The sequence below is a fragment of the Manis pentadactyla genome, chromosome 6, assembly GCF_030020395.1.
Source record: "Manis pentadactyla isolate mManPen7 chromosome 6, mManPen7.hap1, whole genome shotgun sequence".
NCBI lineage: Eukaryota > Metazoa > Chordata > Mammalia > Pholidota > Manidae > Manis > Manis pentadactyla.
In genome coordinates, this window is record NC_080024.1 from 143,069,622 (window position 1) to 143,084,068 (window position 14,447).

Consider the following 14,447-nt stretch of genomic DNA (forward strand, 5'->3'; position numbering starts at 1 on the left):
GCCATTGTAGGAGTCTCCCTCCTTTCCCCTGCCCGATGAGAAGCAGTTGCAGTTGTGAAGAAAGAAATGTGCCCTGGTGGTGATGAGGTGGTTAAACGCTGTTCGTTTTCTCCCGCAGCCTAGTCATCCAGTGGAGGTTTGTCAACAGGGTCCAGAAGCAGATGAACGCCTTCCTGGAGGTGAGCTGTGCTGCTGGGGCCCCTGCCCACACCCCTGTCCCAGGCTGAGGGGCTGGCTCCCCTCCTCGGGGCGTGGCGGTGGGACAGACCCCACACTGAGAGGCAGGTGTGGGCGCTCACGCTGTTGGCCGGCCTCCAGGATGGTAGCGGTCCAGCACTGCGCCCCCACCCTCCGTCTGTTGATTTGTGTTCTCCTGCTTTGCTTCTCTGATTTTTACATTTGCCTCGACCATTTTTAGAGAGAACTTTTTACAGACTTGATGTAGAAGAGCAGGTCCCTCCACACAGGCTGGAACCCCTGTTGGCAGATTCAGGCAGAACCCACAGGGCGCTAGGGGTGCGTCCCTGCGTTTTGCTGCGGTGACCGCTGTAAGACACACAAGGATCAGGGCCCAGCAGTGTGAAAGGCAGTTTCCAGTAGGGCCACCGCCCTGTAACAGTCAGTAGTCAAACATTTTGTTTTTTATCCCCTACCTTCTTTCAGAGCTATTGCTCACAGACTTCTCTCCTACACAGGTACATGTAAAACACTTTTTCTTCAACTGGTTTTTATCTTATACGAAGCCACCTTGTGACAGCTGTCATCCTTTTAAAGGGTGAAACGGGTACTTCGCAGATCCAAATAGTATCAGTGATGCTCCCAGGGTCCTGATGAGAGTTTAAAAATGATTCACTCTGACCAAAAGTGGAATTCCCCTTTTAAATCTTGATGATGGGCTTAGTTATGTAAAGAGAACATAAGAACAAGCCCCAGGAGCACATCAGAAATTTCCTCTGAACCAGTGCAGAGTTCTCTGCTGCCGAGGCGCTCCTAAGCTGTCCCAGCTCTGCTCTCTGCACCTGAGGAGCGAGGCCCCAGCCCAGTCAGGACACTCAAAAAAAAAATCCAGGGACTTGGAGTTAGACTCACTTGAGAGCATTTACACAAGGAACCTAGGAAGCAGATTCCTGACCCCACCCTGATGATCACCTCTCAGAATCAGCCTCACGCGAGGCCCAAGGAGGTGGAGCGCCCCGCCCCATTGAGGCCACTCCACTAGTTAGATGACCTGGGAATTACAGAGCTCAGTCTTCCCTAGACTCAGTCATAACCGTCTCCTTTTCTCTTTCATCTGTGTGCCTCCAGTACCTTATTTTTGTACATGTTCTCTTGCACATCTGTGCCTTGGGCATTTTAGGACACACTGACTCAGAACAGTGTGTCACAGTGGCTTCTGGAATCCGCCTGCCTGAAGTAACCCATATTTTCATAGGGTTTCAGAAGCTACTTAAGTACCTGAACTCTATAGATTCTACTGCTTTTCAAAATTTTTGTATTGTGACTGCTGTTTTTTTTGTTGTTGTTGTTGTTTGAGCTACATGTACTAGATACTGTCCCTGATATATCAGTTATCAGTAGAGAATGTGTTTTTCTTGGCTAACCAAAAGTTTGTTTTCCTGTAAAATTTCTCTCTTTCAAGGAAAAAGGTGTTCAAGATGACTTTTTTTCTTTCAGGGATTCACTGAACTGCTTCCTATTGATTTGATTAAAATTTTTGATGAAAATGAACTGGAGGTTTGTATTATAAACATTTTTTGTAGATTCTTTTTAAGTCTCCGCTACTACTTCATAAATGATATTTTATTCTCTGACCTGTAACGTCCTGGGAAGCTTAGCTGAATTCTACTACATGCCCCATATGGGTTTGTCTGCTTGTCAGTCTGGGAGTAGGGAATAGCAGACGTAATCTCCCATAGACTCCTTGCCCAGGAGAGGGCAGTTCTGGGACATACCGGGCAAGTAGAGGCCCGCTAGGCTGAGTGGGTTCAGGCTGGTGGCACTAGATGAGGAAAACTGCTTCTGGGAGAGTCAGAGTTGGCAGTGGCCAGTGGGGTGGTGGCATCCTGCTCAAGATTGTGCTGGCTGAGTATCTGCACCTCCCCACATCCAGCTGAATGGGGTCTTGGCCAGGAAGTGAGGGTAAGCATCTGCTAGAGGCTGGAGAGCAGATGTCTGGGTGAACTTGACCTGTTCATGTTGAGTCAGGGAAGCATCAGGAGGCCATGAGGTAGTAGCAGGAGGTCTTTTGACATTAGATAGTTTCAGCTGCTTTGGTTTGACATAGATGTAAGAACTAGCAATCCCGTGAGAATAGCCGTCTTTCACCCTTGCTGTGTGGACAGGACAGGAAGAGGAAGACTGTGTGTGTTGAGAAGCTGTTGGTGGAGCTCTGTTACCATTTGTCCGAGCTGCTTCCAGTGACGCCTTCCTCACAGACTGCCTTTCTGTTCTTTCATCTTAAAATGCAAACTGCAAGATAGACAATGTTGTCTAGCTCTTACATTGTACAGGCGGAGAAACGGAGGCAGGGAGAAGTTAGTAGTCTCATGTGTTTACCTTCAGCAAGGCTCTGGTACAATAAGGCCTAGAAATCTGGTTTTCAGACGTCTGGTTTGGTTCTTCCATTTTACTCTGGTACCTCGGCAGGAATAGCATGTTCATTTGTCTACGGGAAACCATCCCTGTGGAGCATTAGACAAACCAAGGAGCTCTGAGACCAAGTCAGAGCAGCCGCTGCGTTAGCGCAGCGCCCCCACAGTCTCTGCACAGATGAGCTCTTCACTGTCATAGACACTCAGTCTTTTGTGGGCGGAGAGAGATTTTCAAATATTGAGACAAATAACCTCAAGGGGGAACAGCCAGAGTAATGAGCAGCTGTAAATGGAGCATAAGAAAATCTATGAGCACCATGCAGAGATTAGAGGGGTAGGGAAGACGACTGATGCGGAGTTTTCATTTCCAGTGTGAAATGTTGCGGCCTGTGCAAGTGCTAGAATTGGGTCCCCCTCGTTAACCTACACTGTCTGATCTGCAGTGGCAGGGAAAATTCCCCATCACGGGTTTCAGCAGGTTGCCAGCTTACCTGCTTTGCACATGACAGAATGCTGGCATCGAGAAAAGGCCATTTCCCCATGTGTGATTTCTTCAGCTTTCACATTGCACCCTGTTTACATCTGGTCAACCTTCCTCCTAGTTGCTGATGTGCGGCCTTGGTGACGTGGACGTGAATGACTGGAGACAACATTCTATTTACAAGAATGGCTACTGCCCAAACCACCCTGTCATTCAGTGGTTCTGGAAGGTAAGTCCAGGGCCTGCAGGGCCAGTCTCTGTTCCTCTACCTGGGTCCAGCCTATGGGCTTTAGGCCACCCTCGCCGTGGTCTTGCTTTAGGCCGGTTGCTGGCAGCAGGTTCTGTTAACACCTGGACTGCTTGGGGAGAGAAGGGGCAGACTGAACGAGAAGCAGCCATCTCTGCTGGTTTTCTGTCACGCTAGTGGACAGCTGTTCCTGGAATAGTTTGATCCTTAGCAAAGCATACACTCCTTCCTTTTGTTTGAGGAAGCCGTTAAATAGGTAACTGGATTCAAGAGTTGGAACTGGTGCTCCAGAGTGTATAGGTAACAGTGGGAGGCTTGCTACCCAGGGCGGACGCATACTTTGGGGCTTTTTCCAAAATGCCATGTGGGGCTAGAATTATTTCACCAATTTTTTTGCTGTTGCTAATTCCAACAAGCATTTTGATCTTTATATCTTCCAGTCAGAGATGCAAATGGAATTTGGTTTACTCTCTTAGAGACAGTGTTTGCATTCTGTTTAGCTTAGGAGTGAAACAGGAATGAGTGGGCCCAAGAAGAGCCAGCAAATGGCCTTTAAAAGAACAGCCATGGAGGGAAAAGCTAATTTCTTAGAGAAATAAGAAATCATGTTAGTTTCTATTAATACAAAAAGCTCCAGCAGAAGTATAGAGAAATAAAAGAAAAACAATCTTCAAACCTTGTCCAAATCTTGTTTAGCTTTGATTTTGGATTTTTTTTTTTTACAGCAGTTCAAGCAACATTACCAGGAAAGCTACTCAGTTCTTGTAATAATTCAGATACGTAAGGTACACAGGTTATTTAGAGGCCTATCCTGGCCTGATTTTTTTTTTTTCTTTTTTTAAAATGTTAGCTTAGAGAATTTGTCCACAATCTGGTTAACCCACCGCATAACCTGGGTTCCCCTGGTGTTGACACTTCTTGGACACAGTCTATTTATAACTGGCTTGGGGTAACTGCCATTCCTCACACACAGAAATAAGAGTTTAGCACCATCAAAGAATTGGCTTTTTTATATCATTTATCTTGACCTGTTGGCAGAAGAAGAAAGACATTATGATCTCTTAAGATTAGAGAGGTTGGTATTGTGGTGGCCATAAAAAAGCCAAAAAACTCCATTTTCAGAGTCACCTGTGTGGGTCTTACCTTGCAATATGAATAAGATTAAGTTTGCCCGTCTGGATTACAGCAGCGCATGCCTCGTGTCACACACGGGCTGTAACGACCTTCTGCCTCCACTCATAGGCTGTGCTGCTGATGGACGCTGAAAAGCGTATCCGGTTATTGCAGTTTGTCACCGGAACGTCCCGAGTACCTATGAACGGATTTGCAGAACTTTATGGTGAGCAAGATGTCATGAGATTGAGGTCCCTGTGAATTTCTAGCTGAGCATCACTGCGGCGCACGGGAAGACTGCCTCCCAGACCTCTAGCTGTGTGTTGTACGCTCCCGGGCTGTTTGTGTAGCTACCTGATGGGGGGCCGGGGGTTGTCTTGGCTTCAAGCCACAAGGTTGGTCTTCTCCCTTTTCTTTTTTCTTTTCTTTGTTTTTTTGTTTTGTTTTCTTGTGGTCATTGTTTTGTTTTGGTTTATCTTTTAAAACGAGATTTTGCAGAATCATCCATGTGATTATAAACTGCATGTTTAAAGACCTCTCATCTTCAGAAGGCAGAATTCTTCAGTGCCTACTGTAGATTAAAAATTACTCTTCCTGCTCTGCATATTAAAAGTCATGTTTTATTTTTTTCCCCCCAAAAGTAGTTTTAAATTAAACTTCCAGGGTTTGGCAGAAAGGCAGCAGCCTTCTGCACATCAGTTTGTTGTTGGGGCTGTTAACTTGGCCGGATTCCATTCCACAGGCAGCACAGAGTCTGCGTTGTGAAGTTGTGCAGACCTCTTGCTCCCCCAACATTAAATATCACCCCTCTGCACGCCTGCCCACCTCCTTCCCTTTTAAGTCACACCTAAGCTTTGTTCTCCTGCCTGAGCACTCTTAGCATTTATTTCTCTTTTTGTGTCTAGGTTCCAATGGTCCTCAGCTGTTTACAATAGAGCAATGGGGGAGTCCTGAAAAACTGCCCAGAGCTCACACATGGTAAGTGACAAAAACACACAGGGTGTCCGTAAGCAGTATTTTAAATACTTAGCTGTGTATGATGCTGGGCTAGAGGCTATAGAATGTTCTGTCGCCTGTCCATAAGTAGAGTATGAAATGTCACTGATACAGATGAAATATAAGTGGTATAGTCATGCTGATAATACTTAAACCAAGATTTGAATGAACCCGGTATGTTTGGCACATAAAGTGTTGAACACTCCGTGCTGTGGGGGCATCCTCCTGTAAACCCCATCCTTCCCTAATTATTCTAGGAAGCAGAGATTTCACTATCTATTCACCATACATAGGTAGGATAGCTCCCCAACTCCAAATAGATTGGGTTTTTATTTCTACCTTAAATTCGTTTTTTAGAACTTGGGATAAAATTTCACATTGTTTTTAGAAGTCCTTTCATGGCCATCAATCACCCTTAAGCCTCTGGAATTCAGCAACAGTCTGATTGTGGCTGGAGGCACATGAGAGGTCTGACAAAGGACCACCTGCAGGGGGACAAGTGGGGACGCAGGAGGAGGAGCTTCCCTCAGCGAGCTCTTGCTAATCCAAGCCCCAGTGTCCCTGAGTTGGTTGCTCCCAACAGGCTTTGATTTCTTGCTCTTAGGAAGCAGGTGGCAGGGAAGTAGGTCCTCTGAACGGTGAGCCACATAGACCTCTGTCCTTGGAGTAGTGGTGGCCCCAAAGCCCACTTGGGCCCCGCTGCACCGCGCGACAATCTCAGTGCAGGAAGCGCCTCCCTAACCCCAGAGCGCCATTCAGGAGAGAAGACGTGTTTGGTAACAATTGTGAGAGGTGTTTAGCTTCTGTTTGATTCTCTCACCTCACCAAAAAGAAAGCTTTTGCCCATTTATACCATCCCTGTGATGGATGGAGTGAATGTGGGCATTGCCCATCAGAGCCTTGGAAGCAAGCAGCTCTGCTAAACTCGGCAAATATCCAAAGCAGCCATTGTCCATGATTCTCTGCCTTTAATCTAGGGGAAGAATATTTTGGTAGTTTGGAGCTTTTATTCCAAAACGCTATCAGAGTCGCATGTAGTTTTCTGGGTATGATAGCCTTCTTTTGGAAGGCAGCCAACAGAAAGCCAAGCCCCAGGACTGTCAGCACGTATGCAGAACTCCCACACCCGCAGTCCAATAATGATCAGCAGGAGTCAGCTGAAATACTGCGCACAGCTTCTTCTGTGGGTCAGTCATTATTTAATCTTTGTGGTTGTTTATAGATACTAATATTCCCCTGGGCTATCAGGAAGCTAGCCCATGATCACACAGCTCACAGATCCACAAATCACAGGATTTGGACTCAGATCTGCCAGAATTAGAATCTTCACCCTAACCACACATGCATCTACTCTGTTGAAACAGTCCACTTTCTTTTTAGACTCTTCAAAGAGAACCAAACAATAGGGTGTTCAGTCTGTGTCCCTTTGGACTCAATGGACAGATGTCTTACTCTTAAACTATTTCAGAATCCACATGTTTCAGCCCAACTGAAATATAGTGCTGCCTGGATAAAACCTCTGAAATGTGTGGCTCTCAACCTTGGCTACACATTGGAATCACCTGTAAACTTTAAACTGATGTCAGGGTCCTGCCCCTGGAGATTCGGACTTAGCTGGCCTGGCGTGTGGCCTGCGCTGTGGGATTTCCAGAGCTTCCTGGGTGGGTCTGGCAGGCAGGTAGGTTTTAAAGTCTGTGCTCTTTCCTTAAGGACAAAGTTCTCTGTACACAAGGAAAGCAACTCAAGTGGCTCTTACTGAAGCCTCTTTCTTCTCTGTGAAATAGAAATAAAGCAACCAGGCAGTCTTCCTAATGGTGCTCTCTTCAGACTCACTGCCACCTGACATGGAGGAGCGGGGGTGGCAGGCACACCGGCCGGCAGGGGCGGGACTTGCCCTTCTGTCTGCTGCGTGGCATTCCTCCCAACCTAGCCCCAGATCTTACTGTAATGTAGGGAATGGGAGCTTTGCTGGCTGCTCCACAGTGACAGTTCCACACTCCAGTTAGCCATACATACAATTAATTCCTTCCATGTTTTTTGAAAATATAAAATATACAGTCAGCTTCAAAATAAAAACCTGATTTATCAGGAGAGCAAGAGCTGGCTCTTTCTGAAGGATATGTTTCATCAACTTCTCAGGCATAATTACTGAATGTCTGGTATTTAAAGGGCTTCATTTCATTGTACTATCAAAGGTTACTGCTTGGATATTTAGGATTACACTGTGCTAAGAATGACAGACCCACCTGGTCTTAGAGGTAGACTCTAAAAATAAAATAAAAAAATCTGATTCGGGCCACACATCCTCTGCGTGAAGAAGCTGAAGCCCATTGAGCATGAGGAGGTCACATAGCTAGTGAGTGACCAGCCAGAGGCACGTACCTGCCCAGACCTCAGAAGCAGCAATAACGAACACCTAGACATTTACTGTTCCAGGCATTGCTCAAGCACTTCATGCGTATTAACTTGCAATCGTCACAACAGTACTAGGAAGTGGGTAAAATGACAAAAGGGAGTCAGTGGTCACAGATCCTTGCGAATGCATTTCCAAACCCCATAGGGGCTGCAGGTCTTGTCCTTTCAAATACCACCTTAAAGTTCAGACCAAAGGCACTTTCTGCAGCGGGCTCTTCTAAATGCAGTCTGCAAATGTGGAGTTCTGTCTTTATAACTGGTAACGTGTTCAAGATCATTATCAAAATGGAAAGTCAGAATTGAAAAGTTCTTTTAGACTTACTCTTTTAGGATTTCTGGGTTTCTGAGAACTCCAGTTTGAGAAGCACAGTGTTGTTTTCTGCTCTGTTTTTTAATGTTTAGTGAGTGTTAAATATCTGAGACCTCAATGTATCTTAAAGTTTAGGGGTTGTAAAGGGCCCACCACAGGGATGTGTCTGTTTCTTCCTAATGCTGATCATCAGCTTTTGAAACATAAGTTGTTCTCCCCATATTTGCAATGACAAATCAGTGCAAGAGGGAGTTTTAAATGGAATAGTTAGAGCTTGGCTTTGGAGCTGCCTGGGGCTGAATCCTGGTTCTGCGGCTTACTGTGTGACCTTGGGCAAGTTACTGAACATCACTACCTTGAATTCTTCCTCTAAAAACTAAAGGTAAAGCATTGCCCGCCTGACAAGGTGAGTATTAGGATTTGCTGAGGGTAGTAAAGGAAAAGCACCAAACAGTGCTGACTGGCATGGGGCAAATGCTCCAGGAACTTCGGCTCTTAGGAAGACATCACTAGCTATGGCAAGTGTGTATGGCCATTGTCATAGCAGGTGCACATGAGCAGTCCACCCCCATAGGCATGAATTCTGTGACTAGGGGCTCCAAGTCCTTGCATCCCATGCGGGTAGTCACTGAATGGGGAGGGAATTATAATAATGGTCACCATCTCTGGGCACTCACTATGTGCCTGGCCCTCTTTCCATGTGTTCTGATTTGACCTTCCCAGTACACTGTGAGCAGTTTCCCCATTTCACAGAAGAGCAGAGAGATTCCAGAGTGAGATGACGTTCCTGGAGCCACACAGCTGGCAAGTGGGAGAGCCAGGATTGGACCTGGTCTCACAGACAGTCATACTTCATTGTTCACAGAGGCCAGTGGTTAGTGAGGCCTCCAGACAATCACCAAGGTGATTTGTAATCCACCAGCTGAAGCGTCCTGGTACCTGGGGGCCTTTTATAAATGCAGGTTTTCACTCTAAATGTTGATTGCTTGCCTGACTTGCTTGGAGGAGGTAGCTTCCTGTCAGGGTTCTGGAGCTGCAGACAGCCCGGGTGCCGGGCTTCAGGACCCAGTCTGCAGAATGGAGAAAACATCACCCCCTTCATAGGCTTGTGATGAAAATGAAATTAGTTACTACATGGAAAACCCCTTGGCTTGGGGGCCGATGTAGAAGTGAGGGTGTTGGAAACAGATGCAACCTGGATGCACCTGCAGCTCTAATGCACCAGCCCTTTGTGTTTGAAGGGTTTTGAAATCTTGGCGTGTATGTCAGTTACCTCACCTTTACTATCTCCCTCCCAGCTGGATTTTTCCAGGACCCACCTCTGGCTGTAGTGGAGAGATTACAGGGACTGTTAGAAAATTCTTCCTTCTCCTCCATAGGTTATGTGGCCTGTTTGATGCAGACAGTGTCATCCCTGGAATTTATTTTTGATAATCTGTATTGCTGGTTAAGACTTTCACATCCTCTTGCTCGAACACCAAATGCTATTATAACTAAAGGGTAATACTTCATATTGACACTTCTTGTTACTTTTGCAGCTTTAATCGCCTTGACTTACCTCCATATGAAACCTTTGAAGATTTACGAGAGAAACTCCTCATGGCTGTGGAAAATGCTCAAGGATTTGAGGGGGTAGATTAAGCACCCCTTGCCTCGGGATGGTTGTTCATCAGCAAGTCCTGCTTGCACTTGCCTGACAGACTTTGCAGAGACGACGGCAGCAGTTGCACGGTGCGGCTCCTGGAGCAGAGCCTTTCCCGGGACTTGCCCAGGTTCAGCTATGGGAACCCAGGCCAGTCGTGTTCCTGCATTTCCACCACGAATTATCAACTGGGTGATGTGTACACTAATTACATTTCAGGAGGACTTAGTTCTATTTATGTTGTGCCTCTGTAGGCAAAGCCCTTAATAAATATTTTACATACTTTATAATGACAATGAATGGAATTAATCACTCTACAGGTATAGTATTACAACTCATGTTTACTTTTTAAAATGATTTAGACCGATTTTCAGATCTTATTTCATTACAATTAAAGATGTCTCGTGTACTTGGAAAAGTGAGCATATTTTTTTTGTATATGAATTTCATACCAGGTTTAATGTCAGTGACATTTTTATTTTTGAAGTCCTTTGATATCCTTACCCCCTACTTTATGAGACTTGGGAGACTGATTTTTGTCCAAAAACCTTCTACAGACAAGTACTTTGAGACTTTAAAATACAACATTAGGCATAATGATGATGATTTTTTTCCATACTCAGAATGAAAACAAACTGGATATTCCATTTTTTCATTCAAATCTAGCGTCATAGCTACAGGCTGAGAGAATTGTAACATAGTATGACAAATTTTGTGTTGACTGGAAAGAATTACACCATTATTCTTCAGAAGTAATCATGTGTGCTTTATATTACATGTTTGAGACAGGATTGGACTATCATTTCTCACAACAGAAATTACCTAACCCTTCCTGATGCTGTACAGTCATTCTTTTATTATAGTTTCCTCTTTGCTGTTCGTAATAGAGACATTTGAATGAAACTTGGCACTCCTTGATTTGAAACTGTGGAAACCAGATTTGTTCTGTCTCCTGTTTGTGTAGCATTTGCTAATGGTAGCTAAATAATCGATTTTTGTCCTAACTGCACCAATTCTGAAGGCACTTTATGTACTACATGGAGGTCATATCTGGTTTTGTTGATTTCTGTTTTTTTTTTATCATAGACATTAAATGTGATGATTATTTCTTCTCCCTGCACACATCTCTCCGGTGCAATATCAGTTGTGAATCTGGCTGCTGGTGTATAAAACTGGATGTAAAGCTGAGCCTCTGCAGACCTGTCCTCAACAGTTGTTTTGTGATTTGTACTCGACTACAAAGATTAATTTAATATACACTTAATCTAACCGGGTTTTGTTACCTATGACATGTTGCATGCTTCAATACTGTGTACTGCTGAAGTTGTGTCCAGTCTGTGCTAGATTAGAAGTGAGGGAGATGATTTGATTGGCCCACTGTGGTCAAGCTGTTAAACTGGTAGTGGCTGGGGATTGAGTGCCCAAGCAGTTTGATTGTGCTGCTTGTAAGTCCTTGCTGCCGAATTCTGTCGCATTTTGAGAGAACGCCTGAGGCACTGTGGGAGCTCAGCAGCCTGGCTGTCCTTTCTGTATCTGTTGCACCAGGCGCTGTCTTAACAGTAGGAGGACAGCAAAGCTCTTGCCAGTCAGAGATAAGACAAAAAAATCGTGGCTTCACGGCCTCATTTGTTAGAAAAGAAGGACCTTTGGGTGTAAGAAATTCGTCTTTACCCAGCTCTGGGTGGCTTGTGAGAAGCCATAACCGTTTGTGGCTGTAAATGAGTTCCCCAATGGGGTGCAGAGGTCTGAGGCATCCAAGCAAGGTGTATTTCACCAGAGGGGAGGTTGGCTCCCTTTTGATACTGATTTTAAAGTATCCTGTAGTGAACAGAAAAAAATGTGTAATTAGAAAGAACAATATTGCTCATTATTTTTACCTACAGGTGGGATTTTTTTTCCTAAAGTAATGTAACAACTGTCTCAGTGGCAAAAACCACCTTTTTGTGACCCCTCATCGTTCAGTCAGCCTTGTTTGTAAGACACTTGCCTAAGTCTGAGCGGTGTGCTTGGATGGCTGCTGCAGGTGGTGGTGTAATGATGGGGAAGAAAGCCCACAAGTCTAGTCTAAGGCCTGGGATTCTTCTGTCATTTGTAAACTGTATATTCAAAAAAATAAACAGAATATTCTCTAAATGTGTATCAGGTTAAGTACTGAAAATATGAAAGAAAAAACCATCCTAAGAGAATTCCTACTCCAGGAACAGAAAAGAGTTATCGATGTATATACCCTGGAAGGCATAGTTGTGAATGACAGTTCGGTTCATCTACCCCGTAATGTTGGATTTCAGTGACAGCTAGAGTTCTGGGTTGAGAGGTTTTGTTTTATCCAAGTAAGGTTCCCTAATTCTCAGCAGTTCTTGGTGTTTCTCTCTTTGTCCACAGTAGCCCTGTATATTTTGTTTTCTCTAAATCCCGATGACCACTCTCCATCCTCTTCACGACGTATTGCAGATGGCAGTGCGAAAAGGCGCAAGGAGCAGACTGCTGGGTCCTGGGCCCCAGCCCGCTCCGGTCAGCAGGCGTGGGGGAGGCGGGCGGGCTCACTTTTTCTAGTTGTCCTGAGCAGTTGTGCCATTCCCAAGTCCAAAGTCTCTGTAGTCCCTGTCTTCTTAGAAATTACCTGACCCTAGCATCTTTAGTTCTCTGAAGAAGGTATGGTTACTATGGGCCATTCTTCCATGAGGTTAAGAAGTTCCAGAGTTTACATACTGCATGTTGACGGTCTAATGTGAGCTATCACAGCTGCCGTGCTGGGTTCGCAAAGCCTGCTCAGTGGCAATAGCTTTAACCAGCGGTCTGCTCTTCTCCCTACTGCCTCTGGAGCAGGAGACAATGAAGCATCTGTTTTAAAGTAGAATTCAGCATCGGTGCTCTTGTTTTCCTGAAATATTTTCTATTAGCTGCTTCCCTGTAGCCAGTCCCCTAGCAAATCAAAAAGGTAAAGGATGCTTCTTTGATTTTTATTTCCAAGGCCCTTTGGTAGCTAACATCAGCTATTCCCCAAGGTGCGATGACAAGTGCCATAAAGAACCCGACCTGGGTTATTCCTCCCACAGAAAGGGACACATTCTTAGAAACAGCTTGCAAACTATTTGGACCACTTTCTTCATCTCACATTGTTAAATGGACAACACGTACCACTGCTGTTTCATCTTGCCAGATCTAAGTTGGCTCTCTTGAAAGCCAAGTTCACATGCAGCAGATTACTAATTGTTCTAAAGGTCACTAGTTGTTTAACACTTGAGTCTAGTACTTTTTCCTAAGTCTTGTTACCTCACTTCTGAAAATTTAAAATCAAAAGAGCCCAGGTTAATCAGTTCTAGAACCCCTGTCCACTGTACTAGCTCTCCTCTTTCTTTGCCTCTTTTCCACCCCGCCCTTTGTCTCTTCTCCACCCCGCCCTGACTCCGCACGCCTGTCCTGGGAGTGCAGGGAGAAGAGTGGATGCTCTGTCTGGTATCATTTTCTGCCTTGCCAGTGGGGGGTGCTGCTGTGCAGGGTAACTGCCTGGCCTGCTCCCTTCCTAATCCTCCTGGGAGATCACGCACTACCTCTGTCGCAACAGGCTTTGGGGTACATCCTGATAGGTCATGTCAAAACTGCCAATTTCGGGTCTGAGATAGGTTTTTAACAATCCTGATAAACTCCACTTTGTACTTTAGATTTTAAAACTGGTAAGAAAATGTGATATGCTTTGGACCACTATGTTTAATTTATCAAAGCCTTAATGAACAGTGTATATACACTTGCATACGCTCACCACAACCCCAGAACGTTTTCAGTGTGTCTGAGACAGTGTTACAGTGTTAGAGGATGTGAGCTTGTATGTTTTGTTGTAGGAAAGGATAACTTTCTGTTTGTATGAAATTTTCCAAGAACTCTCATTAGACATGTATCCTTCATTAAAGGTGTTATGTGCAAAGCAACGCATGTTTAAAATGCATGACTTTTGTTTGTTGGTTTTATGTGTATAAGGAGTAACAATAGGAATCTAACGACATTGGCTACAGACCTCTGTGTATTGCATTCTCAAACCTTGATTCAGTGCATTGAAAGCCTTCCTCATGACCATTACCTGAGTCTACAGACATCTTCGTTCCTATATAAGCCTGTTTGCCCTCTTACTCAGATTAATTTCACTTAGATTGTCACAGTTTCCTTCATGTTAACTTTGCATAACTTTGTTCTTTACTACTGCGTATGTTATACATATATATGTACATATGCTGTCCAAATATATATGTATATATTTGTATAGCATTTTTATGCCTTTCTTGAGTAATCTGGTTTCGAAAGGGAATGAGAGCTTAGTTCCTTCTACAGTTTTCTCCAAGCCGTGTCCTGAGAATTCTGACCCTCAGAGCCTGAGAGAACGCCAGGAAGAGGATGTTTAATGCTGTCATTTCTTAATTCAGTACTTATTATCAAATGAAACATGAAAAAAACAGTGACTTTTAAGGTGAAAGCTTCAAGCATTCCAAATGAATTCTCAATGTTTCCTAACTTTTTATTGTAAAGCCACCTCCTACTCTAAAGCCAAGTACTATTTGATATCATGATTGAAAGCCAAACTACTCGGAAATTTTTTAAAGACAACTTACAGATAATGCTCATTTTCACAATCGGAATAGCTTATAAAATATGGTTGAATT

At 44.5% G+C, this 14,447-nt stretch overlaps 1 protein-coding gene across 11 annotated transcripts in view; it reads left to right on the top strand.

Moving 5' to 3' along the window:
* NEDD4L (NEDD4 like E3 ubiquitin protein ligase) overlaps nucleotides 1-10,915 on the top strand; it is a 322,004-nt gene extending 311,089 nt beyond the window's left edge. For all 11 annotated transcript variants that reach the window (XM_036876834.2, XM_036876837.2, XM_036876838.2 and 8 more), the window contains 6 exons: nucleotides 119-179; nucleotides 1,675-1,734; nucleotides 3,194-3,301; nucleotides 4,562-4,658; nucleotides 5,338-5,410; nucleotides 9,692-10,915. In XM_036876834.2, the coding sequence (XP_036732729.1) occupies nucleotides 119-179; nucleotides 1,675-1,734; nucleotides 3,194-3,301; nucleotides 4,562-4,658; nucleotides 5,338-5,410; nucleotides 9,692-9,794 (502 nt within the window). In that variant the 3' untranslated portion in view covers nucleotides 9,795-10,915. The remainder of the gene's footprint in view (nucleotides 1-118; nucleotides 180-1,674; nucleotides 1,735-3,193; nucleotides 3,302-4,561; nucleotides 4,659-5,337; nucleotides 5,411-9,691) is intronic.
* Nucleotides 10,916-14,447: the final 3,532 nt, after the last annotated feature.